Here is a 27889-nt window from a genome sequence, read left to right as displayed (position 1 = left end):
ATGGCATCAGCAGCTCCATCAGTACCCTGGCATGGATCCCATCGTGTCCCAGCACACCCAGCTGGAGCAGTCAGTCCCAAACTGGTTCAGGGTCCGCTGGGAGTTTGTCATCCCGCAGTCGGGGTCTTCCAGCACAGCACTCCGGGGATCCCAGTGCCTCCAGCCTTGTCCACAACATCCCCTGTACAGCTGTTTCCCCTTATAGTTACACATTCCCTAAGTTGTATTTCCTCCTACGGAATAAACCTGAGCTTGTTTAAGTGCTCCTGGCACATGAGGGGCTCTGAGGACGAACGCGGCTTCCTAGAGGCTTCACGCGAACGACTTCTATTGGGCTGCACCGAGCGCTGCTCGGTGAGTGACGGGGACGCGGGCAGCGGCTCCGAGAGCCCTGAACAGCCGCTGCTGCCGCCGCCTCACACCCCTCCCGATTCAGCCCCGCAGCGCCGGGCGCGGGTGCCCAGCGGGTCCGGCCCCGCTCAGCTCCGGCGGTGCCTCAGCCGCTCCCCGAGGGCCCCGGGCCGCCATGGCCGCCATGTTGCCGGCCCTCCCTCCCAGGCCGGGCGGGGGCTGCCGGGACGGGGCGGTGCCGGCGGCGCGGATTGGTCCTTCCTGGTCACGTGTCCCGGGGCGGCCCCTTCGCGTGAGGCGTGGCCGCGGCGGCGGCCGCTGATTGGCCGCGGCGCGCGCGGCCCCGGCGCGAGGGCAGCGCCGCCCACGTGACGCGGGCGCGGGGCTGGAGCGGGGCCGGGGCGGCCGCGAGCGGCGGTGAGTGAGGGGGGGGGCGGGGGCACCGACCCGACCTGGCACCGGCACCGCCAGCACGGGGCCCGCTCAGCCCCGGGCCCGCTCACCGGGGTGTCCGGCCCTCCGTGCGGCGGGAGAACAGGCGGCCCGAGCGCAGCCCCGGCCCCGGGAGGTGCAGCCCCAGGCCGGTGTTAGTGCCCGGGGATGCTGGGCCCTGTCACAGACCGTCTGGCGGGGACGTTTTGGTTGCCTGGCAGCTGGATTTCCTTCAGCCCTTACACATGGAGCGGTGTGGTGTGAGGAGGGAGACCTGTGGATGGACAGGAGGGGCAATGGGAGGCTGCCAGCGCTGGAGGGAATTCTGGTGCAAGGACTGACTTACTCTTTCTTTCTCTCTAACAATTGCAGCAGGCGCTGGCAGCACAGCCCTCTGTCATTTCCCAGGAAAACTCCCAAACCAAAGGACTTGTCCTGCTGCCAACACCCGCCGTCATTCTCAGCCGGCGGTGCGGTCCCTCCGTGCGGCCGGACAGCCCTTCCCGATGCAGAGGGAACGATGCCGTGAGGGCTGGTGAGCCCTGGCCAGAGCCATGACAGAGCCCCACAGGGTGTCGTTCACCACCCTGCACGGCCCCCTGAGCAGCAGCTTCCTCAAGAGGTCCCGCAGGGAGGACGGGGAGCAGCCCCCGGAGCCCGAGCCGACGGCCACGGCCGTGCGGATCACACTGACCCTCTTCGAGCCCGACCACAAGCGCTGCCCCGAGTTCTTCTACCCAGACCTGCTCAAGAGCTGCCGGGGGAAGGTCAAAGGGAGCTCCTCAGGTGACAAGGTGAGTGCCCTCCTGGCCTCTGGGAACCTGCGCCGTGCCTGTCTCAGCGTTGCTGCTTTGGGAGCTGGTTCTGTGTTTGCTGTGGGGGGGAGGAGGGTACTCGAGCATCCCACAGGCAGGAGAACTGATGTCCAGACAGGATTCCTTGTCAGGCCACGCTGTGTCACTCCTTTGCCTTGGCTGGAATTTTGTGTTGGAAAGGTGTTGTGTTGCTGGCAGGCTGTGGGATGTAAAGCCTGTTTAGTTTAGAAAGGACTGATCTGAAGTGGGGTTTGGTACCTGGCCTGCTCTTCTCCAAAGAGGACCAGAGGAGGGGTGTTTCTGGAGTATGTGGCTGTATCTTTTTGAGGACTGTGCTCTGCTGCACATCAATATTCCCACTTCAGTCCTTGGTATCTCCTTATGGGTGGGGGATGTGGTGCTTTCAGGTGTTACCTGACAGTTCTCTTTGCTGTCAAAAGCCATTTCTCAGGAAACAATGACATGCACACTCCTGCAGAATCTAAACTTTGTATTATGAGTTGTTTTCTATGGAAAGAAACTTACTGGATTCTACTAATTTTTACTGCTGCTCTTCAGAACTGATTACAGTCAGGTAGGGCTTAATGCTGCTTATTTTTAGAGGTTTTTTGGGAGTTGGGATAAACAGATAGGTACAGAACTAGTTGAGAGAGCACCCAAAACAGAGACACTCTCAGAATTACAGAGTGTTTTGTGTTGGACCTTCAAACCCATCTCGTTCCACCCCCTGCCCTGGGCAGGGACACCTTCCACTAGCCCAGGTTGATCCAAGCCCCGTCCAACCTGGCCTTGGACACTTCCAGGGATGGGGCAGCCACAGCTTCTCTGGGCAACCTGTGCCAGGGCCTCACCACCATCACAGGGAAGAATTCCTTCCCAATATCCCATCTAACCCTGCCCTCTGGCAGAGGAAAGCCATTCCCCCTTGGCCTGTCCCTCCAGGCCCTTGTCCCAAGTCCCTCTCCAGCTCATCTGGAGCCCCTTTAGGCCCTGGAAGGGGCTCTCAGGTCTCCCTGGAGCCTTCTCTTCTCCAGGTGAACACCCCCAGCTGTCCCAGCCTGGCTCCAGAGCAGAGGGGCTCCAGCCCTTGGAGCATCTCCATGGCCTCCTCTGGACTCTCTCCAACAGCTCCATGTCCTTCCTTTGTTGGTTCCCCCATATCTGGTGGCAGCTCTGCAGGTGGAGTCTCACCTGAGGGGGCAGAATCCCCCCTCCCCTGCTGCCCACGCTGTGGGATCAGCCCAGGGCACGGGGGGTTTCTGGGTCCCAGCACACACAGCCAGGGCATGTCCAGCCCCTCACCCACCAGCACCCCCAGATCCTTCTCCCAGGACTCATGAGGTTCCCATGGTCCCACTTCTCCAGCCTGTCCAGGTCCCTCTGGATGTCCCATCCCACCCTTCAGGTGAGTCAACCACTGCACACAGCTTGGTGCCATCTCCAAACACTCTGAGGGTTGTGATCCCCCATCCATGTTCCTGAGGAAGACATGGCACAGCACTGTACCAAAGCCTGTCCCAAAGGCTGATTTGGCTGGTGTTCCAGTCAGGATGGGTTTAATTCATGGTGTTTTGGTAGCAGCATTGATTCTGATGGTTTTGTGTCTTTTATTTTTACAGAAGAAAGACCCAACTGATCCTTTTAATGATGAGGAAAAGGAAAGACATAAAGTGGAGGCTCTTGCAAGGAAGTTTGAAGAAAAATATGTAGGTGTTTGTTCTTTCTCTGCTGTTATTCCTGTGGGTGGGCAGTACTGGTTAATGCTCCTGGCTCTCAGGTTCCTTTTCTCCCCCAGTCCTTTATCCTGGCTGGCACGTGCTGGTTTTTATGTTCCTTTTCTGTCTCAGGGCTGCAAAAATAGTTCAGATTCGTTCTTAAGTCAGATGTGCCTGATTAAAGCGAATGACATGAATTAAAGTGAGTGGCAAATCACTTACTGTAATTGATAAAATTTAATTTCCTTGAGCAAAAATTCGTTTCTAGGCCTTGTTGCTGTGGCAGGATGGAATCTGCCAGGTCTGTGAGCACAGGGCTGTGGTGAATCCACTGCCCTCAGGGCAGTGCTGCCTTCCCTGTTTCTTTCTGTTCTTCCTCTCACCTTTGCAATAAAACCACGTTGTGTTTTACAACTGGCACTTTTGAGTAGCGAGTTGTACGTTGTCTCGTGATCCAGGTTTGACCCATGGGTCACCCTAACACACTCTGTGTGTGTGTGGTGCCTGCAGTACCCAGTCTGTACTCACTGGGTAGCAGCTATGGAAGAGCAATCCATAGGGAAGAGCCCTGGCAGGAATGTTGAAGGGGTGCAGACCCAGTTCAGCATGAAGCCTGCTGGCAATAAGTCAGCTTGGCAGGCAGTGATTTGTTTAATTTGGCTGCACTGTTTTGATTCTGTATGGAAAAGCCTAAAACTGGATTTACCACATCCTGAGAGTCCAGCGGGATGTGTTAACCCTGGCTTGGTTCTGCTGCAGCTCATTCTCTTTCCTGTCCTGGAACCAGTGTCTGTGTCCTGTATTGGGGCTGTCCCTGTGGTAGCTGCAAAAGGGAGATGATCACAATGTCAGTCTTTGCTTGTTTAGGGGGGGAAGAGACGCAGGAAGGACCGGATTCAGGACCTGATTGATATGGGGTACGGCTACGACGAGTCCGACTCCTTCATCGATAACTCTGAAGCCGTGAGTGCTGGGGTGGGTGTGAGGGTGGGGAAAAGGGACAGCCTGGGTGCTGGGTTGGCACCTCAGGATCAGCCAGGAGTGTGCCAGCACTGAGGAATGAGAGGTTCTGGGGCAGGAGGATGCTGGTGAGCATTCCACAGCCTTGTCGGGTCTTGGGGGAGCACCATCTCTTCACTCTCATGAGCAGTGACAGGATTTGAGGGAATGGCATGAAGCTGAGTCAGGGGAGGGTTAGGCTGGATATCAGGGAATGGTTCTTCCCCTTGAGGGTGGTTGGGCACTGACCAGGCTCCCCAGGGCAGTGGGCACAGCACCGAGGCTGCCAGAGCTCCAGGAGCGTTTGGACAACGCTCTGAGGGACAGGGTGGGGTTGTTGGAGTGTCCTGGGCAGGGTCAGGAGTTGGACTGATGATCCCTGTGAGTCCATTCCAACTCAGGATATTCTGTGATTCTATGAATCCCACTCCATTTTCCAAACAGTTCAGCTATGGGATAAAGTAACAAAACTTACAGTGCCAATAAACTGTTCTCTGTTGTTTCCAGTACGATGAGCTTGTTCCCGCTTCTCTTACTACGAAGTATGGAGGGTTTTACATCAACTCAGGGACGCTGCAGTTCCGTCAGGCATCTGAGTCTGAAGATGACTATGTCAAAGAGAAGAAGAAGAAGTGTCCCAAGGTCAGCAGGGCAGCTTTCTCAATTATTTCCTCTGTTAGAGCTCGCTGCATGAGTGTGTTGACATTCAGACTGGGAGAGATTTGTGACTTGGTGTGTGCAAAATAGGGATGAGCACTTGAAATCCCATTGTGTCCCTATATTTCATAGTAAAATGAAGCATGTCTGGTGTGGCATGGATGAAACTCTGGTGGAGTTGCCTGGTTCCTGGAGCAGAGGTGACAGCAGCTCCCTGTCACCCTGGAAGTCACTTGGCATGGTGGTGGTGAAGAGTAGAAGCTGGGTGTGCTGTCAAAGGCAACGTGTGCCAGAACTGTGGTGACAGATGTAGGGGGGTTGGGTTAATGTGTCCAGTGTTTTGAAATTCTTGGGAAAGGTCCCAGAGTGTCACTGGGAGTGCTGGTAGCGTTGTGGGAGACTCTGATTGTGACTTGGCTTTAACCCTCTGCAGAAGCGGAAGTTGAAAGATGGAGGTGAAAAAATGAAGAAGAAGAAAAAAGATGATTCTTACGACAAGGAAAAGAAATCCAAAAAGTCCAAGTTTCCAAAAGCTGGGTAAGGAGGCGGAGGAGGGAATTCTTGCTGCTTGACACCTTGCTTCAGGGTGGCTCAGTAGGACCTGTGGCAGTGTGGGGTGGCCTGAATGCACTTTGCACAAACCCTGGCAGGAAAACCCCCATTGCTTCCAAAGTGGGAAAGAAAGGCAGGTGATGATCAGGGAAGGAGCACAGCTCCACAGCAGGAGTATCCAAGCACAGACAGGCACAGCTGGCTGCAGTGTTGATGTTTGATGGAGTCTGTTTAGATACTGAAGATGGGAACAGATACTGAGAGTGGAGAGAAAGACAACAACTGTTGGGAAAAAGTTGTGAGAGGAAAGGCAGGTGGGAAGGGCTTGGACTCGGGGCCATACAAGTGCCAGGCTGGCAGGGAGGGAGAGGTTAGAAGACTGTGTTGCTGCTGTTGCTGGGCATTTGTACTCCTGCCCAAAGTATTTCTTGGATGAGTGCTCAGCTTTTTTGCAGCTTTTGGGCTGTAAAATGAGTGAGTTTTCATTTTGTTCTAAGTCATCTTGTGCTGTTGCTCTGCCCTTGCTTTTGTCTGCCCAGCCTTTCTGTTTCATTGTCTGTATGTTGCTTTTGACTATTTTCCTGCATTTTCCTCCTGTTTCTTTTCCTTCTTCCTGTAACTATTCTTTGTGATTTCTTTTTCCCTGCATGGATCTGCTTTTGGGCTACAGCAAACCATGTGTGACATGGTACCTCCAGGGTGCGATTCTTTCATAGCGAGCAAGGAAAAGGAATTTGCTCTCCTGGTCTTAATAAGCAAAAAGCTTCACGAAATTCTCTCTTGCTTCAGTTTCCTCTGCACTAGTGGCTCGTGCATTTCCCAGTCTTCCCTGCTGGAATAATACATGTATCTAAATAAAAGTTTATTTTTGGTGGAGGTGGTTTAAACCCCAGCACCTCTCTGCAGTGAGGCAGGGCAGCCTTCCCTTCTCAGAGCTGAACAGGCAGCATGACCTTAAGAGGCTGTAGAACACTTTTCCTGATGCAACTGGTTAAGGGGCTAAGACTTTCCAGGGAATTGGTGAAATGGGGTGAAGGTATCATTCTGCTCCTTGGTCTTGTGTTCAGTTCCCTTTCCTCCTCCATACTTTGTTTGCAGCTTCACAGCATTAAATGCAAGTAAGGAGAAGAAGAAGAAAAAATACTCTGGAGCTCTCAGTGTCAAGGAGATGCTGAAGAAGTTTCAGAAGGAGAAGGATGCTCAGAAGAAAAAAGATGAAGAGCAGAAAGTGGTGGCTCCTTCCCCAGCAGACCCTGCGGGCCCGAGGGAGGCCGAGGCGATGCCGGACCCTCTGCTCTCGCTCTTCGGCCACGCCAGTGACACCGACCTGCTCCAGGCAGCCACAGCCATGGACTCCCTGAGTGACCTGGACCTGGAGAGGCTCCTCAGCGAGTCCCCAGAGGGCAGCCCCTTCCCTGATGTGGAGGATGGGAGCGATCCTGGTGGCACAGGCTTGGAGCAGGATTTCAAGCAGCAGCCATCCCTCCCTGAGGGCCTCCCAGCCCCGCTGGAGAAACGCATCAAAGAGCTGGCTCAGGTATGGCAGGGAGGGGACACTGGCACTGCTGGTCATTGGAGAGGGGACAGCTCTGCTGGGTTTGTGTGGCAGGGACAGAGAACATTCCACTGGGGCAGTTTTGCAGTGCCACTGGGGTCACACTCTAAGGTACTTTCTTGAAGGCCCAGATGTCAGGGGGTGTCAAAGTCTGGGCTTTGTTGTCTACTGAATGTACCACACCTGTCAGGATTCCTTCTTTATCTCTCTTGGCAAAGTATGGACCAGATGCAAGAGGTACTTTCCAAAGTCAGTTTAACATGAATGAACCTAAATGTGCACTAGTGGGGCTGGAGGACTGTTTTGGGCTGAGGTGGAGTTAATTTTCTCCGTGGTAGCTGGTGGGCAGGCACTGATCTCTTCTCTGTGGGAACCAGTGACAGGACTTGAGGGAATGGCCTGAATTGTGGCAGGGGAGCTTTAGGCTGGATATTAGAAAAGGGTTTTCCTCCACAAGGTGGTGGGGCACTGAACAGGCTCCCCAGGGCAGTGGGCACAGCACCAAGGCTGACAGAGCTCAAGGAGCATTTGGATGATCCTCTTAGGCACATGGTGGGGATGGTCCTGAACAGGAACAGGATTGGACTTGATGGTCCTTGTGGGTCTCTTCCAACTCAGCACATTCTGTGATTCTGTATGGGGCTGGTTTGGATTTTTGCTGAAAACAGTGTTGATAACCCAGGGATGTTTTTATTATTGCTGAGCAGTGAGTGCTTACACAGTGCTGCTCCTCACCCAGCACTGCCAGCGAGGGGGCTGGGGGTGCCCAAGGCGCTGGGAGGGGACACAGCCAGGACAGCTGATCCCAACTGAGCACAGGGATATCCCAGAAACATGGGGTCATGCTCAGTGTACAGAGCTGGGGGAAGGAGGAGGGGGAATGTTTGTTTTCCCAGGTCACTGCTACATGTGATGTAGCCCTGCTCTCGTGGGGATGGCTGAAAACCTGCCTGCTGAGGGCAAGGGGGAATGAATTCCTTGTTTTGCTTTGCTTACGTGGCTTTTGCTTTCCCTATAAACTCTTTAGATAAACCCATGAGTTTTCTCACTTTTGCCCTTCTGGTTCTTTCCCCCATCCCTTGAAAGGGAAGTGAGTGACTCTGTGGGGCTGAGTTGCAGGCTGGGGTTAAACCATGACAAGGACAAATTCCACCATAATATCTTTAATGTGCTGTGCTGCTCAGGAGAGCAAAGTGGTGCACAGTGCTCTGTAGGTAAAATAAGAGGATGCAGCTGGAAAGCATCACCAGTTCTACAGCATGAGAAGGCCTGGAAAGCCCTGTAGATGGGGCTTGAGGGTTTGCTGAAGCTGTTTCCCATGTCACACACAGGCTGATGCCTTCACAGGGCACCATTTGACATCTCCCACATTGAAGCTGCTCCACTGGCAATTGGAGTCCTTTACCCACCTTACCATTTTGAGGTTGAGGTACCATTTAAGGAGTGGAATATATTAATTTCTAGAAAGGTGATCCTCTGTCTTTTCACCAGTAGTTCCTCCCGCAGCTGGACTCCTGTGGGACTCATCTTCTCCCAAATGTGCTGTGCTTTGAGGTGCTCCAGTCTGTTTTGGAGAAGGAAAACACTGTGTGCTGGTCAGGGATCCCTCTCCTGGCGTGTCAGAGTGTGCTTTCAGATTTGTGGGGCTTCTCTGGTGTGAGGGCTGACACCACCAGCCCGTCAAAAAGTGCTGAGATGTTTTGCTCCTGCTACTGATGTGTTTTTGAACGTTGATTTTAAGTCATAAACTTGCTCTTGGACCTCTGTAGTGGTGTATGTTTTGCCTTCTGGGGCACATCAGTTTAGAGCACCTCTTACTAAGTAAGAGATATTGAATAACTCCTGTTACTGAAGATAAGCTGCTGTTAGAGAACTGTTCTGCTGAGAAATTACACAGTGGGGGTGAGCAGATAGAGGGGAGGGAGGAACTGAAGAAAGTATTGCCACAGCTGATAATAAGAACAGGCTCTTCATGGATGTTTCTATTTCAGACAGTGCCAAAACAGCTCTTTCTAAATATATCTGAGTTAAAGGAGAATATTTTGGAGGCTCCCATGATATCAGGTTAATTGTTATTGTGTTTCAAGACAGTACAATAGCTGATTAGCTACATTTTCCTGCTTAGATTTTCTGTTGCTGGACTGTGTATGTTAGGAAAAGAAACCAAGGAAGAGATAAGATTTAACAATCTCTGTGTCAGTTGGGATTTTGGGATGTGGACTGTGTTGCAGGTGGGAATGAAGAGGTGCTGTACCTCTGTCTGAGAGCCAAGTCTCTTCCCAGCAGGTGGGAGCATCTCCTGAGTTAAATGGAGCTTCCAGGCATTTCCTCTTCTATTTGAACTGATTCCACTTTAACTCTCTCTTCTCTTCCTAAGATAGTTTTCCTGTTGAAGATTCTCCTTAGCATTGAGCCTTTTCCTTTGGTATCACCAGCTGTCTGTGACCTGCTGCTGGCAGAGAGGAATGTGCACCTTCTGGGCATAAATTAATTGTTTGCCAACCTTGGAATGGCAAATCAGGGGATTTCAAAATCATGCCCTCTCCTGGTCTCCTTTTCACTTTCTGGATGTGGTGCCTCGTGATGAATCCCAGTTTTGTTTATATCTCCACTCAGAAGAGACTGAAATCTCTTGGCAATTTGCTACTATCTCATTCATCTCTTGGAATTATTTTCCTGCTGGACATATTTTTCATGGGTGTGATTTTTTTGGGCAGCACTGTGTGAGCTGCAGTCATAGCTCAGGAAGCTTCCTGACCAGGACTTTTTCTTGTTGTTTCCATGGTGTTAACTGGGAATAACACATCCCCTGTGGCTCTGACTCTTTCTGTTGGTTTCTTGGCTTAGTTTCCAGATTGATCTAGAAAACCTGGTGATGAGTCCTGTCACCCCTCATTAAATGTGCTTAGGATGATTTTTCCTGTTCCAGGGACAAGCTCTGTGCTCACATTGCTCAATCCAACAGCTCTGCTGTGAAGTTAAAGCCATGCCCTGAAACTGTTGTTCTTCCCATGGGAAGTTTGCTAAAGAAGCCAGTTGCTCCCAAGCCATCTCCTTTGTCCCATTAAAAGGAGGAACCTTCACTCCAGAGTAGTAAATCCAGTGCATCTAGAGGGGAGAATCCAGAATGGGAAGGTCTGTGGTAGGACCTGGTGTTACCAGGTCAGGGTCGGACTTGAACTGGGGAGTTGTGAGAGGACAGGGCACGATCTCCCTTCTCCTGTCAGTTGTGGCAGCTTTTGGGTGGTGCAGAGTGTATGGAATAAAACTGTGCTTTGTTTTGCATCGTTTCTGTGGTGGTTTAGAAAACACTCAGTTGCTTGTGCCATCTGTGAACTGCTGCTGACTTGTTTTATTTACCAACTTCCAGGCTGCCAGGGCTGCCGAGGGAGAAGGCAAACAGAGATTCTTCACTCAGGATATCAACAACATCATACTGGAGTAAGTGCTGCCAGCATGGAAGGGTGGGAAAGGAGAATTTTGGTAAATTCAGGAGCAGGTTTAGCAGGAGATCTTGTCCTTGTACAGGTCTTCCAGGCAGAACATGCCTAGGAAGACAGGAAAACCACTTGGAAATGGCTTTCAGCTGAAATATGCTGAGGTAGGAGAATGTTGGAGGGGATATATCCAGGCTTCCTGTTCTCAAGATGATGCTTGATATTTGTGTGCCTGAATTTGGTCACTTGACTTGCGAGTGTAGCTGGATGCAAGAACAGCAGATTTTTCCCTGTCAGAAATATCAGCCATGTTCTTTGCTATGTAAGTTATATGCAATATGGAATATTTTATAACTGGGATAAGGCTTCTGTGTTCTGGCTCTCTGGGCAGGCTGGGGGAGCTCCATTCCTGCTCTGTGTTTTTGAGGCCCCAAATTACAGAATGCCAGTGTTGCTCAGGCAGCTGCTGGTAGATAGATAATGGCTTCATTCTTCTGCAGGTGCCTGGAGAAGGCTGCTGAGTGCACAGGGCTTTGTGATCAGTGTAATAATACTAACACACAGGCTTTAATTTCATTAAGGTTTATCAAGGCACTTGCAGTGAACTGCTGGAGGGAGGTCTGGGACTGTGTTGCCCTCTCATTTCGAGGGGCGATTCCCACCTTCCAGCATTCCAGTGCTGGCTGCACACAGCCCTGGTCTGATGTCAAACTGATCACTTCAGCCACAGTCACAGGAGGTTTAGATGGGTTTGTATGACTTTGCTGTAATATTGGGGTCAGGACAATCCCAGACATGAATATAAGCTGAGAGAACTCATTGAGAGCAGCCCTGGGAGAAGGATCTGGGGGTGCTGGTGGGTGAGGGGCTGGACATGCCCTGGCTGTGTGTGCTGGGACCCAGAAACTCCCCGTGCCCTGGGCTGATCCCACAGCGTGGGCAGCAGGGGAGGGGGGATTCTGCCCCTCTGCCCCCTCAGGTGAGACCCCCCTGCAGAGCTGCCTCAGGATATGGGGGAACCAACAGCACAAGGACGTGGAGCTGTTGGAGAGAGTCCAGAGGAGGCCACGGAGATGTTCCAAGGGCTGGAGCCCCTCTGCTCTGGAGCCAGGCTGGGACAGCTGGGGGGGTTCACCTGGAGAAGAGCTCTAGGGAGAACTTCTTCTGGCCTTTCAATACCTAAAGGTAGCTTAAAAGAGAGGCAGAGTGACTTTTTACACAGGCAGATAGTGATAGGACAAGGGGAAATGGTTATAAACTAAAAGGGGAGAGATTTATATTAGAAATTCTTCCCTGTGATGGTGGTGAGGCCCTGGCACAGGTTGGCCAGAGAAGCTGTGGCTGCCCCATCCCTGGAAGTGTCCAAGGCCAGGTTGGACAGGGCTTGGAGCAACCTGGGATAGTGGAAGGTGTCCCTGCCCATGGCAAGGGGTGGGATGAGGTGGTTCCAACCCAAACCATCCTGTGATGATGATGATGATGGGAATGGTGAATCAGCTGGGTTTCTTTTACATTTATTATTGACACTGAGAAGTGGCTTAAAAAGCCAGTCTCTCAAGTTATGTGTAACTGTGTAGATGGGTTTGGCACACACTGACCTCTCTAATCTAGTCTCTGGGAAGTAAATTGAAACCCAAGGGATGGGGTTTGATTCCATATTGTCCTGAATTAAACTGCCATAGCACCTGACATAACCAGTGTGTAGTTCTGCACATTGCCTGACACTCCTTCACTTCAGCTGCCAGGGAGAGCTGCAGGACAAGTGAGAATGCTGACATCCTGTTGTTCCTTTTCCAGCTGCTCTGAGACCAGAGTGAAAGGTACAGCTTGGGATAAAATGCCTGAGTCTGTTGATTCTAGAACATAACGAGCCTCCATGCAGTTTGGCTTGTCCCATGTCCCTCTCTCCCAGCTCCCTGGGTTGCCTCAGAGTGTTATGGATGTTGCTTAGGGAATCCCTGCCAGATTCCTGGTGAACACTGTGTTTGTTTTTTCCCTCAGCATAGAGCTGCAGACCCGGGAGCTGAGCAGCCAGGTGAGGTCAGGGGTGTATGCACACCTGGCTGCCTTCTTCCCCTGCAGCAAGGACACGCTGGTCAAGAGGGCCCGGAAGCTTTATCTCTATGAGCAGGTGAGGGATGGGCAGCACAGCCCTGTCTCCTGTGTGTGTGTGTCTGTGTGTGTGTGTGTGTTATCCCTGAGCTCCAGGGCTCAGCTGCTGTCCCCTGACCTGGTGGTGTCCTGCCCTGAGCACGGCTCAGGCACAGGGGTGTGTTCAGGCCTGGCCAGGGCTGGCCCTGCCAGGTTTGGGGGTCGTGGCTGGAGCAGCCCAGTGGAGCCTCAGTGTGTTCTGTGCTTGCTCTAGGGCGGCCGGTTGAGGGAGCCCCTGCAGAAGCTCAAGGAAGCCATTGGCAGGGCCATGCCAGAGCAGGTTGCCAAGTACCAGGAGGAGTGCCAAGCCCACACTCAGGCCAAGTTTGCCAAGTAAGCTCCTTGTTTGCTCCTTCTGCACCTGTAGCTTTTTCCAGCAGGCTCCCTGTGGCCTGAAGGCTGCTCTCCTGAAGTTTATTTACCTCCTCTTTTTGTTCTGTAGGCAAAAATTGCTGATGGGCATTGGTTGGCCTAATTAAGCTGTGTATGTTCTCTGTGCTGTCTGTGGCAGTGCCAGCTACAGCAGCACTGATGGGACCAGAGCTTGACAGAAGTGTTCCACGTGTGCAGGCGTGTCTTTGAGAACATGGCAGCCTGGGAACAGCCAGGCTGGATTAGTCCCATGGTCTCTGTTACAAAATATTGGGAGATTTCCTAACCTTGAGCCCTCAGCTCATCTTGCACCCTAAGCCAGAGATCGCTGACTGCTGGGACCTCTGACCAGTGCTGGTCAGACATATTTAATCCTCTCCTTGAGCCTCTTGACTCCCACATTTTCTGTCTCCATTTTAGGATGCTGGAGGAGGAAAAGGACAAGGAGCAGCGAGATCGAGTTTGTTCTGACGATGAGGAGGATGAAGAGAAGGGAGGGAAGCGCGTCGCGGGGCCGCGGAAGAAATTCCAATGGAATGATGAAATCAGGTCTGAATAGTTTAGATATTAAGCAAACCCTTGACTTGTCTTACTGTTTGCAGTTGGAAGTGAAGCGTTTTGGCATCTGTATCTTGTTTTCAGAGCTGATCACCTGTAAGAACAATCAGCCTGGAGGTTTGTGGCACACGGTGCTATTTATGGAAGCCACTATTGCATTTAATAAATGTCACCCTGAAGCTGATTCCAGGCACAGACCAACTCTGAGAGAGGTGCTAAGACTGTGCAGAGTCCAAAAGAGAGTGAGGGATCTTTGGGAACAGAAGGAACTCAGCTGAATTGCTGAAATCCTGCAGCCAAGACTCTTAGTGCAACCAGGTTGTGGTTGTGGAAGCAGTTAAAGCTGTAGGGGATTGCTGCCTGGCACCAGGGTCTGACAGAGAAGGGAGTGTTTGGAGGAGGGGACATGACAAAGAGTAAAAGGAGAATCAATCCTGCTGTCTTTTTCGTCTTACTCTGGAACAAATTGAGGTGCTGATTGGTTTAGGGCAAAGCCAACTTCTCTTCCTGCCTTCTCCTTGCTGGGAGGTTCAGTTCTGTGGTTGTTAATGGTGCCAGTGATTCTGGCACTGATTTGCTGCCTCAGGAGAAATTTGCTGTTTCAGGAGAATAAAATGGGAAGGGGGAACAAGACTTTTCTCCCTGGTGGATCAATGTGTGTGCATAGACAGAGCAAGGAGCCTTTCCCTTCCCCTTTCTTGGGAAGGCAGTGCAGGGTCAGTTGTTTTAGGAAGGTGTTGTGCAGGGCCAGGTGTGTCTTGGTGTATTTATCCAACCCTGGATAAAGAGAACGAGCTCCAAGTGGGAAAAGTTAATCTGCGTAACTGTATTTGAAATCTTCCTGTTCTTCAGGGAGCTGCTTTGCCACTTGGTGAAGATTAAGTTGGATGGTTATGACCTTGACAAGAATAAAGCTCAGTCTCTAGAGGATTATGTGAAGACCTTCCTAGAAGGAGAGGTGAAGCCCCTTTGGCCAAAAGGCTGGATGCAGGCCAGGTGAGCAAGAATCAAGTTGTGCTGCAGGGATTCCTTGTCCTAAGGGACCTGGGAAGGTCGTTAGTTTTACCCCTGCTCAGGAGTGGCTGGATTCAGAGTTAGGTCAGAGTGCTCAGGGCCTTGGCCTGTGGAGTTTTGGGGATCTCCAAGGATGGAGATCACCACAGCATCTCTGGGCTCCTGTTCCAGTCCTTAATCACTCTTCATGAAATCTTTTCTCTTTATTTCCAATCAGAATTCCCCTTTTTGCACTGAACTGAATACTCCCTCTTTTTGCTCTTTACTGTGCACCTTTGAGAAAGGTCTGTCTCTGTCTTCTCCATGTCTCCCTGTCCCTACTACTCTTTAGGCAGTGGAAAAGTGCTGTTAGATTCCTCCTCGGGCTTCTCCTTTTCCAAGCTGAGCCAACCCAGTTCCCTCCACCTCTCTTTGGCTGTCACATGTTCCTTGGGATGGCTCCAGTTTATTAACATCTCTCTTGTAGTGTGGGGACCCTGAAATGGGATGCTGTGTCCAGATGTGCCCTCACAGGTGCTAAACAAGGGGAGTGCTCACACCTCCAGGGTACAGTTTGCCAGGACACCTTTGCAGCAGTGGCTCAACTTGCCCACCAGGACCCCCAGACCCTTTCCTGGGTGCCCCATGGTGCTGCCTGGGGTTGTCCCATCTCAGCTGCAGGACTTTGTGCTGGTCTTCCTTGACCTTCACAAGGTTTGTGTTGGCCCCTTTATCCAGCCTGGGAAAGGCCCTGTGAATGGCAGCCCTGCCCTCCAGCATATTCTCCCCCCTCCTCCCTTTTCACATCACCCCCAAACTTGCTGAGAGTGCAGGTCAGGTTGTAAGTTACAACAGTGAGTAGCTTTGGCCTTGTTTTGACCTCTGATGGATGCCACTGGCAGGTAGAGCTGGCACTGAGATGAGGCTGACTGGCCTGGCTGTGCTTTCTTGACTCTGTATTCCAAAGGATCACTTTGTAATCACAAAGGATACATTTTTCAGGCATTTTGGGAAGTCTTCCCTGGAGTATTCCCAAAAGAAGGCAAAGCAGAAAGTTTTAGGGGCTTATCAGGGAGTCAGCAGTGTAAATAGGAACTTGGTGTGGTTTCTTTACCCTTTCTGGGGTCCTCACTGCTGTTTCCTGCTCCTTCCCACCCTCCACCATCCCTGCCATTGAGCTGGCAGTGGCAGAGAGCCACACAAATGGCAGAGAGTCATTTTCTGGCACTGTCATCATCTCCTGTCCTGCTTTGTTTTGCTCAATGCTTTTAAAGAAAGGACAGCTGAACAGTTTTACTGCTGGAATCTTTAAGGTTCCTCCCAGCCCAAGCCATTCCATGGTCTCTGTCTCTTTGCATTTAACGACCTGGGCAGTGCTGTCTTCTCTCTGCTGCATTTGCTTTTTGGGTTTCCTGGGGGATAAAGGAAGTAGGTACCAGCTCTTAAGAGCAGTAAGTATGAGTAGCACAGCACAGATCCACTTGGAAAAGTCCATGGCTGTTTATTGCAGTTGATTGTGCACATGAAGCACAGGACTGTGCATGGTTGTAGTGTGGTGGTACAGGAGCTGAAACAAGGCATTAGGAGGTGGGTGAAGATTCCTACTTAGTTAATGAGGATATTATCAGGTCTTAGTTTTCCAAGTTTTAAAATCTCTTTTCATTGAATAAAAGGAAAATAAAATCTTTCACCCCTTGTTTGTCAGTGAAACTGTTGTCAGGCATGCAGGTGTTCACCCAAGACTCGGTGTAGGAGGCTCTTCCAGTGGAGTTAACTACAGAATGACTCAGTAAAAGTGGATTTTCTGGTTGCTTTCCAATGGCTCAAGGACAGTGGTTTCTCCTGCTGGGACTTGGAGTTGGACTTGATGATCTCTCTGGGTCCCTTTCAACTTGAGATATTCTGTGACTTTGTGGTTTAAAGACAGAGGATGGAGTGACAGCCACACAGAAGGGGGCAATTGGTGACTCTAGAACTGTAACAGTTTTCTGAATAAGTCAGCTTGATTCACTGTCTTCATGATCACAGAAGCTCATCTTTAAGAGGAACTTGAAGGTGGACAGAGTAGCAATTTTGTGTAAGATTTTAGAGAGGCCCTGCCATGAGTCTGTTTCCTCTGTTAACACTCAGAGAGGATTAATGGAATATGAGGTTAAAATAAGCTTGCTTTTTAAAGAAAAAGGATGACAAAAATCTGTTAATATCAGACAGGAATTGTATTCCATTCCAGTACTGAAGGTGTGTTTATAACTTATGTGAGAATGCAGCTGAGGGCAGCTGGTTTGGGCGAAATAGGACTCACGTGAGATTCTGGTTTCCTGAGCCTCAGGAGTGCAGGGTTGGGAGGAAGCTCAGTCTCAGTTGTGCTCAGTCAGCTGTTCATCAGTCTGTGCTGATGTAAGAACTCCCCTCAGCTCTTTGCTGGCAACACAGACACAAAGTGAAGGCTTCTCACCCTTCTTGCTGTGTGAGGCAGGGGAAGGGAACCTTTCTCCCTGGAAGTTGGTGAAGAGCTCTTGGATGATCTGTGAGCAGTAGCAACCCGCTTGAGTGGTGGTTCTGCCTCTCCAGTTGGATTTTTAAACTGGCAGAGCCTTTTCCTTAGTTGCTGTCCAACAACTGCCTTAATGGCCTTTCCAGCGCCTACAAGCGTAGCTCCCCCGAGAGGGAATTGTGTTGGGAGTTCAGGAGGATCTTCCTGGAAAAGGGATGAATATATTTGCTCTCTGTGATGTAATCACTAAGTCCCCTGCTGTACTGAGCAGCTCTGTCTCCAGTGATCCCAGCTGCTCTACTGGGTCTTGCTGGATATCACTTCTCATTGCTCTCTTCCCTTCTTAGGACACTGTTTAAGGAGAGCAGGCGTGTACACGGACACCTCACATCAGTCCTGTGAGTATCCCAGCATTCCTTTGGAGTGAGAACTGGTGCAGTCCGTTCCCTGGGGCCTGGGTGGATCATGCAGGAGCACCTGAGCTTGGCTCCCCACAGATAGTTCAGCACTGCTTCGTTTGGGGAGGTCTAGGGAGAGCAGTTTGTGTGTGACATCTCCCAGCTCCACCTTCCTGAGGTGCTTTAGCCTTTGAAGCCAGGCTGCCTCCTGGCCTTGTTCAGCAGCCTCTGTGCCAGGCCCTGGTTGGCAGATGGAGGTGTCACGGAGTGTGATGGTAGCACTGGGATTGTTGCTGCCTGTTCAGTTGGTTCTTCCTGCAGTCTGGATTCCCTCTTTCTTGTTGCCTGGTTAAAGGAGCTCAAACCAGTGAAAGTGGGTGGCAAAACCCAAATATCCAGTTGGACAGGGGCTTTAATGCCAAAGGGTCTCATGGATCTTGCTGGCAGTGGATAATAGATGATGCCACGGATTTAGGCTCATGTCTTTTTGACACACAATCCTGTTCTTGGCGTTGGATGAGCGAGGGGAAGTGTGAGGAAGAGTATGAAATGGAGTGTAGAGTCATCCTTCCCTCAGCCAATCATTCCAGCAGCTCAGGGATGTCTTGTACCAGAGATTGCATCTGACCAGGCCAAATGGTCTATTCTCTGTGGATTTGGCAGATGCTTTTGCATCCTTGACTTCTTCTGGGAACCTAAAATAACTGTGTACCTTCTCCACAACAGTGTCTGTGCCAGTCTCTCTCGGGGTGTTGCTGTAGTGAGGGCAGCAGTGGTGGTGCAGGACGTGCCTGTGAGTGTTTCATTGCTCTGCTGCCACTCCAAGACTCTGCTCCACTTCCTAATTCATCCCTTGTGTGGGAGTTGGGGCTTCCTAGAGCAGCAACCAGATATCATGTGGTTTTGAATCCTAGCAACCCGAGATGCTGCCTCTGTTCCCTTGGGTCTTGGCAAAAGGCTCAGTGGATCATCACTAACAGGGCCCAGGTGTTCTCCCTCCTTGGATCCTTCCCTATGGGCATTCAGTGAGTTGTGTTTCTTTTGTCTCCCTCAAAACAGGGCGAAGAAGAAAGTTATGGCTCCTACTAAGGTGAAAGTGAAGGTGAGTTCTGTGTTTTCTGGTTCTCGTGGTTGGCATATGCCAAGAGTCAAATGACTGCCATCTCAAATCCTGTGTTTGAGCCTCGTGTCTGTACATTAGGTACTGTGAAATGGCTTTACTCAGTATGGGGGTTCAACAAACAAGTAGAACAGCAGCTAAAACTGATGGCAGTGGCAGCTGGGAGGGAGGTCAACAGGCACAGAACGTGTATTCTGCCTTTCATCCCCAAAGTGGGAACCTTCCCTTCCCTTTTCAGCAGTAAACCCTGTCTCTGTTCTGACTGTGCCTTCTCTTGTGATTTTGTTCCAGGAATCCTCCTGCAAGGCAGATAAAAAGCTGTCGGTGTCTGTTCCTTCAGTGCACTCGAGCAGCACCTCGGCCATGTCTTCAGAGCCCCAGGGAGGAGCTCTGGGCATCACTGCCCAAACCAGAGAACTCTTGTCCCTTGGGACAGCCCAGGCAGCCAGCAGTGGCACTCCTGCTACCTTCAAGGATGACTCCTTGGATGAGGACCTAATTCACAATCCCACCTCCTCCCTGGAAGCAGTCTCTAAGGAACTGGCTGTGCTGAACAGCAGAGCGGGAGGGAGCCCTGACTTTACTCTTCCTGCACCTCCAAAAGCTCCACCAGAGAAGATCCCAACTCTTGCATCCTCAGAGGAGAAGAGGACATTTCCAAAGTCCAGCCCTTCCCCTACATCTTCCTCTGGTTCCCTCCAGTCTCCTCTAAATTTCCTGGCTGAGCAGGCCCTGGCGTTGGGCCAGTCTTCTCAAGACAAGAAGACAGAGAACTCTAATTACAAAGAGCATTCCTGCCAAGCCTCCCCCAGCAAAATCCTTGCTGATGCCCACCAGGCTAAGCAGAAGCACCACAGCCTGATGCGGCCCAGCCACGGCCCCCAGGCCCCCGCGCCGGTGCCCGGCTCCCAGGTGAAGGTGTTTCACCCCAGCACTCAGCTCCAGAAAACCTTCACCTCCCCAGCTCCCTTTGTCAAACTGCAGAACCCCAAGTCCTCCTCGCCCCTGCCCCAGCGCTCCCTCCTCCAGCAGGTCAAGTCATCAACCAAAGCTCAGAGCTTCCATTCCTCTGCGTCACCAGGCAGTGCTCCAACCCCCAGCGGCTCCCACAAGAGCCAGGGCTCATCCTCAGCATCTCTCAGCTACAGCGGGAAGCACTCGAGCGGCTCCGGCTCTTCAGGACAATCCTACAAATCGCCTTTTGTTGCTGGGTCCCTCTCCAAGCACGGGGCTTCTTCCAGCAGCTCCTCCTCTGGAGCTTCTGCAAACCAGGGCAGCTCCTCTGGGGCGCTGCTGCCCGGCCCAGCCCCTGCCCCGGGTGTGTCCGCCCGCCCGGCCTCCAGCTCCGCGCTGAAGAAGCCTCCTGTGTCCCAGAAGCTCACTCTGGTGGCACCTCCCGGGGGCTCCAACGGAGATTCCAGCGGGGGCACCCAGGGGGTGGCCAAGCTGCTGACCTCGTCCCTGAAGCCAGCGGTGGTCAGCAGCACCGCAGCCTCTACCTCTGTGCCGGTAAGGGGGCTGTGCCAGCCAGGAGAAAACATGGCCTGGGGCTGGCCAGCTCCTGCTGTGTTCAGACCTGCCATAGGGGAGATTTCTAAAGCATTTCCTGAAGTTCTTGGATGACTGTCTGGATTTCAGTTGCTTAGCTTGGAAGTCGCGGCCTTTGCCAGGGGCTTGCACTCCCCAGTTCAAGCTGTCATTTTCAGCTTAAAAGAACAACTAAGCAGAATTCTTTGGTACCTTCCAAACTGCAGTTTTTGCACAGGGTGTGTCATGTTCCTGCCTTGGATTTGGGAGTTATGGGGACAGTAGGGCTCCCATTTGGATTAAGAGAAAGTGCAGTAAAGTAGTTTAACACAAGAGCTAAAAGTCATTGCGTGAACTAAAAGTATAATCATCAATTTGTTATTAGTTACATCTACAAACTTGGCCTCCCTTAAGTTATTGCAAGTCATTTTAGTATTATTGCCACTTTTTTAACAACTGGCTCATACATAACCTGTGGTGATAGGATCCTGGGGTCATTAAGGTTGGAAAAGCCCTCCAAGATCGAGTCCAACCATCCCCCAGCACTGCCAACCACTAGACTGTGTCCCCAAGTGCCACATCCACGTGGCTTTTAAGTTCCTCCAGGGATAGGGACTCCACCATACCCTGGGCAGCTGTGCCAGTGCCTGACCACCCTTTCCATGAAGGAATTTTTTCAATATCCATTTAAACCTTCTCTGGCACAACTTGAGACCATTCCTTCTCCTCCTGTCCCTTGTTCCCTGGGAGCAGAGCCCGACCTCCCCCCGGCTCCCCCCTCCTGTCAGGGAGTTGCAGAGCCAGAAGGTCCCCCCTGAGCCTCCTTTGCTCCAGGCTGAGCCCCCCCAGCTCCCTCAGCCACTCCTGGTGCTCCAGCCCCTTCCCCAGCTCTGTTCCCTTCCCTGGACTCATTCCAACCCCTCTGTCTGTCTTGCAGTGGGCTCTGATTCTGAGCTCTAAGCTCCAAATGCCTCCCCACCTGCTTTGGTGCTTATCTCTGCCCACTTTCTGTTCCTTCCCAGTTATTTCTAAAGCTGCTGAAGTGATGTTTTTGGAATGGAGTTCAGTGGCACACTGAGGAATTCAGGGTCTGAGTTTGTTGGGATACAGTATCTCATAAGGGACTCCCAGGTTACCTATGCAGACTTTAATTATTATAATATTGTATTACTTAATAATATAAGGCCCTTAATTTTTATCTATAGGAAAAAAGTAATAGTTCCTAATGGTGTTGTATTCATTTGTAGTTGGCTGCTCATCCCTGCCTTCCTTTGGGCATGTGGGAAGAGCTGGACAATTCAATAAGTGTATTTAAATGGGCCTGGAAACCATGTCCTGCTCAGCCCCTGTGTGTTTTCTGTTACTGGGAAGCATTCCCAGTGCTACCTGTCTCCATGGGAGAGATCCCAGATAACACTCCTGGGTGCCTTGGGTGCCAAACCTTGGTGCCTTGAGTTGTCAGGAGTGATGTGCTGCCAAAATGGAGTAGGAAGCATCCCCCCTGGAATGCAGTGTGGAAGCACTGGTAGTGTGGAAGCTTTTTCTCTGCACAGTTCCAGAGCAAGGAAGTAATGGAGGCAAATCCAGTGTGGCCACACTTAGAAGAGCTGGATTGCCAGTGTCCTGGGCACGTCCTGATGGCCTCAGATGTTGGCAGCTCTTGGGCCCTGACTGGGAGGGTGCTCCTTGTGAGGAGGGATTCTTGAGCACTCTCATTTTTTGCAGATTTATAAGAATGAATAATGCTCTGCCTTGGTTTTCCCACTCCTGACTGACCTTTTCCATTGCTTTTCAGAAAGGAACTAGTGGAGCTGTGCTGCTAACCAGTTCTTCCTCCCTAAGTGTACTGGCTCCATCCTACAAGTCGAGCAACCCAAAGCTGCCGGCTGCCCTGAGCTCCACCCCGTTAGGTATTATCTCTCCTATTCATTCCTTCCCTCTCCATGTCATCTCCTTCAGCTCCGACTCCTCCCCAAAAGCAGGAGTGTCAAAGGATGCCATAGTCACGGGACCTGCTCCAGGGACCTTCCACCACGGCCTTGGGCACAGTGAGTATCCCCTGGGCACACTCGTGTTCCCCGTGCCTGTGCTGGCAGATCACAACTGCCGTGCTCTGCTCTGCTGACCCGCTGCAGACCCACCCATCTCTCTGGCTGTTGCTTCGTGCTGTAGTCCCTGCTTTTACATCCCCAGCAGTTACATTTGGAGAACCTTGAGCACGTCCCTAGAGCTAGCCCAGAAGTCCCAGTAGCTCTAAGCTAATTGCTGCAGCTCCTCTGCTTGTTTCTGCCTTCGATGTGTATTTGTTCCTTTTTCCCTCTCCTTTCTTTGTTTTTCTCTCTAGGTCTTCTGGCTGGTTTGCACTCCAGCCCCCACCATGCAGCGCCACTCCCACACTCTGCCCTGTCCACTCATTTACCACAGAGTTTGCCAGGTAACTTGTCAGTGTTTGTCTTCTGCCTCGTGAGTCGTCCTCTATCAGCAGGTCCTTCCTTCAGGGCTCAAACCAAGCTTGTCTGTGTTTTCCAGCTGGTGGGGTTGTTGCTAAAGCCTCAGCCTCCCTGAGGCACAGAGGGGGTCAGACCAGAGGGGTCTGGTGGAAGGTGTTCCTGCCCATGGCAGGGTGTTGGACTAGATGATCTTTAATGTCCCTTCCAACACAAACCATTCCATGACTCTGTGCTTAGGGAGAAATTCTTCCCTGTGAGAGTGGTGAAGCCCTGGCACAGGTTGCCCAGAGAAGCTGTGGATGCCCCATTCCTGGAAGTGTCCAAGGCCAGGTTGGATGGGGCTTGGAGCAACCTGGGATAGAGGAAGGTGTCCCTGCCCAGGGAAGGGGGTGGAACAAAATGAGCTTTACAGTCCCTTCCACCCCAAACCATTCCATGATTCTGTGATTTCTGGAATGATGAGCCCTTAGTGTTTATAGCAAATGTTGGTTCCTGGAGATACTCAGAATTATCCTGCCAGGATAAAAGCTGTGCCTGTTTGTGCACAGCCTGCCAGGACTGCCCTGGAATGAATATTCCGGCTTTGTGGAGTTTTGTTCCTGGTGACCTACATAAGATGTGTCAGACCAGAATGTCTTGTGTCTGTGCTCTGAGCTAATTGGCATCTCCTTCACGACAAGTTTGTAGTGTAAATGCAGAGACTTGCTGGTGACAACATGATGATCTGGCAGTTGAGCCTGTTCCTGCCCCAGCTGATGCCTGCAGAAGTGATGCATAAAACAAGAGTTTTCCAAAGAAGGAGAGTAGTAAGGAAAATTGAAAGTCAGGGCCAGCAGGTCGGGCTTACCTGCTCTGGGGAGTTGCTTATCCCACTGGTAATTGCTATTTCTGCCTTCCCAGTCGTATTCTTTAGCACTTCAGTGCAGTTCAGTCTCTTACTACCTGCTCCTGCTGGGATTGTCTTCCTGGGCAACTGAGCCTGATTTAGGAGTGGGTGTTTGCCTAATCCTATGGCTGTCAGGCCACCTGTGGCCTCCTGGAGCAGTCATGGAATAAAATGCCCTTGACTGCTGAGCGTGGTGTTTGTTTGCTGAAGAAAGAAGAGTGTGTTGTGCACTGAAAATGCAAAGAATTGGTTGTCTTTGCTTCTTTTCCTGAAGTTTGAGGTGGGTTGTTGTGCCACTCCAGTGTGGTGGAGTTGAAGAAGGCTCTAGTGGTGATCACTGGTGTGACAACCCTTCCTTCCTGTTTGTAAATTCACATTACTGAGAGTGAGATGAGTGTTTGTGATTTGAACGTGGGTTGTGGAATGTGTTCTGTGTCACTGAGGAAGAGTTCTTTGCCCCATTAGTTGAGGGAATTTAGAGTGGTTCCTTCACTGTTGCTTATAGGGGTTATAACAAGAATTTTTGATGGACTCTACAGCAGGATGCAGTGCCAGGAGCTGTGAGCAGACAAAAGGTCACTGGGAATGAGTGAAGGAAAACTGACCACGGATACAACTTCAGCAAGGACTTGCTTTCTCGCTTGGTGTTTTCACATAAAGATTAGAGGCTGAGCCTAGTGCTGCCATCTCTGAGAATATTCCCAACCTTGGTGTTCTGTAGAACACAGTAGATATTTAAGTGACCCCCCATAACCTTACAATGAATTAATGTGTGCTGTGGCACAAGCTGTGGTTGGCTGTATGAACATCTGGCCACAGCTGTATTGCTGTGTGTGAAAGCTGAGAGGACTCTGGTGTGGAGGAGTTTGCTGCAAATGCTGATGTCTTAATGAAAGTGCTTTTATACCGGTGTTCATCCACAAACCTCTGAGCAAGGAGCATCCAGTGCTTGCCTGTGTGCTGTCAGTGCTGCTGTTGCTGGTGGAGGTGCCTTTGTGCTGTTCTGGGGCTGGGGCTGGTTCTGCCTCTCGCTGCAGAAACGGGACATGCTGGGCTGAGCTCTTGCATGGAATGAGCTTTTCCTTGTCCTGGAGAAGGGGCTGTTGCTGTGCTGCTCGGTGCCTCTGCTGCTTAACTGCACATCTCAGTACTGCCTGAGATGTTCATCCTGGTCTGATTGGAGTTTTAATTGCCCCTGGAAAACTTCTGCTTCCTGAAGTTCCTTCCTTTTTCTCTCTTCAATGTTTTTACTCTTTTGCCTCCACACCCCCTCCCTTCTGTTCCATCAGTGGTTGCATTCCTGTGGTTCCTGTCGCTATCAGTGGGCACCTAAAGCCTTCATTAAAAAAGCACCCAATTAAATAATTAATTCATTCATAAAGAGCCTAAAGTCCACCCTGACAGGAGGTTGTAGCAAGGGGGGAGTTGATCTCCTCTCCGAGGTAACAGGACAAGAGGAAATGGCCTCAAGCTGTGCCAGGGGAGGTTGGGGTTGGACATCAGGAGGAATTTCTTCGTGGAAAGGGTGGTCAGGCATTGGAAGGGGCCGCCGAGGGAGGTGGTGGAGTCCCCATCCCTGGAAGTGTTCAAGAAATCACAGGACATGGCATTCAGTGCTGTGGGCTGGGTGACAAGGTGGGGATTGGGTTGGACTTGATGATCTTGGAGGTCTTTGCCCACCTTAGTGGTTCTGTGATTCCAACAGCAAAGGTGCACTAATGGGTTATTTCCAACCACCTTTAGGTGCAAGGCAGCCCTGCCATGTATTTCTGGTTTCCTGGATTGGGTAGATGTGCCAGAGTGGCTTTAGAGAAGGACATAGGCCGACAAGTCCCCCAGCAATTGGGATCTGGGCCTTGGTGCTTTTTGGGGGAGGCCACAGGAGACCCTCAGTGCTCCCCATGTCCCTCACTCAGAGCCTGGGCTGCTCCCAGTCGGGAGATGTCTCCAATGACATCCTCTTCCCTCTCACTCCTTGGTGCTGCAAGGGCAGAGTAGGTCTTTCTCTCTTTGCAGAGAGGCTTGGCTGTCCCAGCTCCATGGGGGTGATGCCAAACCCTCTTCCCACTTGGTTTTACTCTCTTTCAGATGCTTCTCAGCTTCATGGCAAAGGGTCCAATGCACAGCAGCGCAAGTTGTGACGCCTGCCAGGAGGGGAGCGAGAGCACCCATGGGATAAAACCAAGAGGGACAGGTCATGGACTTTGGATACCAGCTGTGTCTTTTCATTTCTTTTCTTTGGTCTTCTGTTTCTTTTTTTCGTACGACAACTGGAGAGACTGAACTGCGATGAGGAGCTCGTTGGTGCTTGGAGGCTTCCAGAGCTGAGCCCTGCACGAGGGGCCACCTTGAGCCACGCCCTGATGAGAGAAGCATTTTGTAGCACTGTTTTATTGCTGCTGCCCTTCACGCATTCCCTGGCACTGGCAGGAGCTGGAACACGCAGGGACACTCGGGTGTTTCCCGTGATCCCCACCCGCCTGTGTCTGCAGCTGCCAAGTACCTCCAAGTCCAGTTACCTCCTTGGTCTCCCCGTGGAGGGTATGAAAGGTGCTTCTTTCTTCTGCTTTGGATTTACTTGGGTAATTCTAGCACTGCCAGTGCTTTCCCAAAGACATTTGAGGAACTTCCCAATTGTACTATAAAACTGTGCTACAGTTAATTGGAGGACTTAACATTTTCCTGTGTGGTGAATCCAAGGAACCACCTGATGTTCCCCTCGAGGATTTAGAGAGACATTTTTAGATGCTGTCATGGACTTTGAGAATTCTACTTCTTTTGAGTTTCTGGATTTTTTTCCATCTGAAGGGATGCTTTTTTCCTGCTCAGTTTTATCCTCATTACCATCGAATGCATTGGATTGGATGGGACACTTCTCGGCATGTCACATGGATCGGAAGACATAATTCCAGTGCCTTTTATGGTGGAGCAAGAATGGACTAGTGACACACATTTCAGCCCTATTTCGTGTGCTCCTCAACCCTTTTTTAATCATTCTGTATTTAAAATGTATTCTGGTTTATTTAATAGAGCTTTTTATGGTTGCACATCAAAAAAAGAAACAAAGCTGCACTGTCTGGACTTCAGTGGTGTCCTGGTGACTGAGCACAGTCCCACATCCAGCAAGAGCACCAGTTCTCATCCCAGTATGTGCAGGCGGGTTCCAGGCCCTCCCCTAAAGCCATTCTTTCCTAGGGTCGTGGGTTGGGATCTCTCTGGTGGGCAGAGGGAATGATGGAGATGAACCAAGGTCACTACTAATCAAAGGAATTCCAGAGGAAAAGATTGCTCTCCTCCATGATTTCTGCACTAGGATCATGTGCCCAGCACAGCTGCAGGAACAGGGACCAGCTACAACTGGGGGGTATCTTTTCTTGTTATATTTTTAACTTTTAGACCTAAATACTTCCCCTGAGCCCCCCCTTTCAGACCATGCAGGTTGTGGTTCCACCTGAGCTTCCTGAGGTTTGATTTCCTGCTCTCCCCTGCTCTGCCTTCTCTCAGGCCCCCACAGCCACGCTGGAATCATGCTGATCCATGTAGAATTTACTGGTATTTCAGGCAAAAGCTTGCAGCTTCCTCCTTGAGCTTTGGGGAAGGACCCCGAGTATACCAGCAAATCTCTACTTCAGTTTTCCCTGTTTTATGAAGATCCAAGAGAGACTGTTTTCAGTTTGAGCTGATACCCAATTTCCCAAGATCAATGAATTGTATTTAAAAAAATACTTCAGCTCAGATTTCCAGTCTGTTTACAGCAAATACCTGGGTTGTAGCAAAAGAGCCAAAGACAGAACTTGTGTTGTTGGAAGGAAGCCCAGCAGTTGTTGGTGGACTCTGAGCAGTGGATGTCACGTGGTTCCCGTTGATCCTGAGAGGTACTTTGCACCTTCAGCTTCCCCTGGGAGCTGAAGGAGCATTGGGGCACTTGCAGGACTGAGGGTCTCAGCGAGTGACTCGAGGTACTGGTTCTCCTCCCTCTCTGCTTTCACTTGAACGCTCCTGCTGGGAAGTGTGGCCGGAGCAGAACGCCCTCCTTCTAGGAATTTAGCAAAGCCTCTTGCCTCAGGGAAATGTTTATTTGGTGGGAATTCTGCCGGATATTTTTTCTTTACGTGCTATAATGAGTGAGTGAATGGTGTGGAGCAGAGCTGCAGCAAGGCAGGACCACGCAGAGACCCTGCAGCTGAGGGGGAGCCAGTCTGGCATCTCTGCCTGGGCGAGGCCTTGCAGCGTGATGGGATGGGGAGGAAAGGCTCCCATGGCACTTACTGGGAATGGCAGTTCCTTTTGGGTGTAAGAGCTGTGGTTTACTATTCTATTTTTTTTTTGTGTGAGTTGGGACTGTCTTGCTGAAGATGGTGGGGGTGGTATGAAAACTGTTAATCTTGTACAGAACAACTGAATAAATTGTTTCAAACTTTCCAAAA

General features: G+C 51.1%; 1 protein-coding gene across 6 annotated transcripts; it reads left to right on the top strand.

Annotated features, from left to right (window-relative positions):
• The first annotated feature begins 683 nt into the window (after positions 1 to 683).
• UBN1 (ubinuclein 1) lies at positions 684 to 27889 on the top strand. Of its 6 annotated transcripts, XM_064672519.1 has the most exons (18): positions 684 to 768; positions 1156 to 1577; positions 3218 to 3304; positions 4181 to 4276; positions 4820 to 4954; positions 5403 to 5506; positions 6620 to 7058; positions 10447 to 10517; positions 12515 to 12644; positions 12879 to 12997; positions 13457 to 13585; positions 14447 to 14590; positions 17429 to 17479; positions 18539 to 18581; positions 18891 to 20108; positions 21922 to 22174; positions 22471 to 22560; positions 25551 to 27889. In XM_064672519.1, the coding sequence occupies exons 2-18, from the start codon at positions 1338 to 1340 to the stop codon at positions 25601 to 25603; spliced, it is 3402 nt and encodes a 1133-aa protein (XP_064528589.1). In that variant the 5' UTR covers positions 684 to 768; positions 1156 to 1337; the 3' UTR covers positions 25604 to 27889. The 6 variants fall into 6 exon arrangements, with proteins under 6 accessions (XP_064528589.1, XP_064528593.1, XP_064528591.1 ...); XM_064672523.1 differs by lacking the exon at positions 14447 to 14590; XM_064672521.1 differs by lacking the exon at positions 17429 to 17479.

The sequence above is a fragment of the Pseudopipra pipra genome, chromosome 16, assembly GCF_036250125.1.
Source record: "Pseudopipra pipra isolate bDixPip1 chromosome 16, bDixPip1.hap1, whole genome shotgun sequence".
NCBI lineage: Eukaryota > Metazoa > Chordata > Aves > Passeriformes > Pipridae > Pseudopipra > Pseudopipra pipra.
Note: the sequence above shows the minus strand (reverse complement) of the source record. Positions and strands in the feature narration are given on the sequence as shown.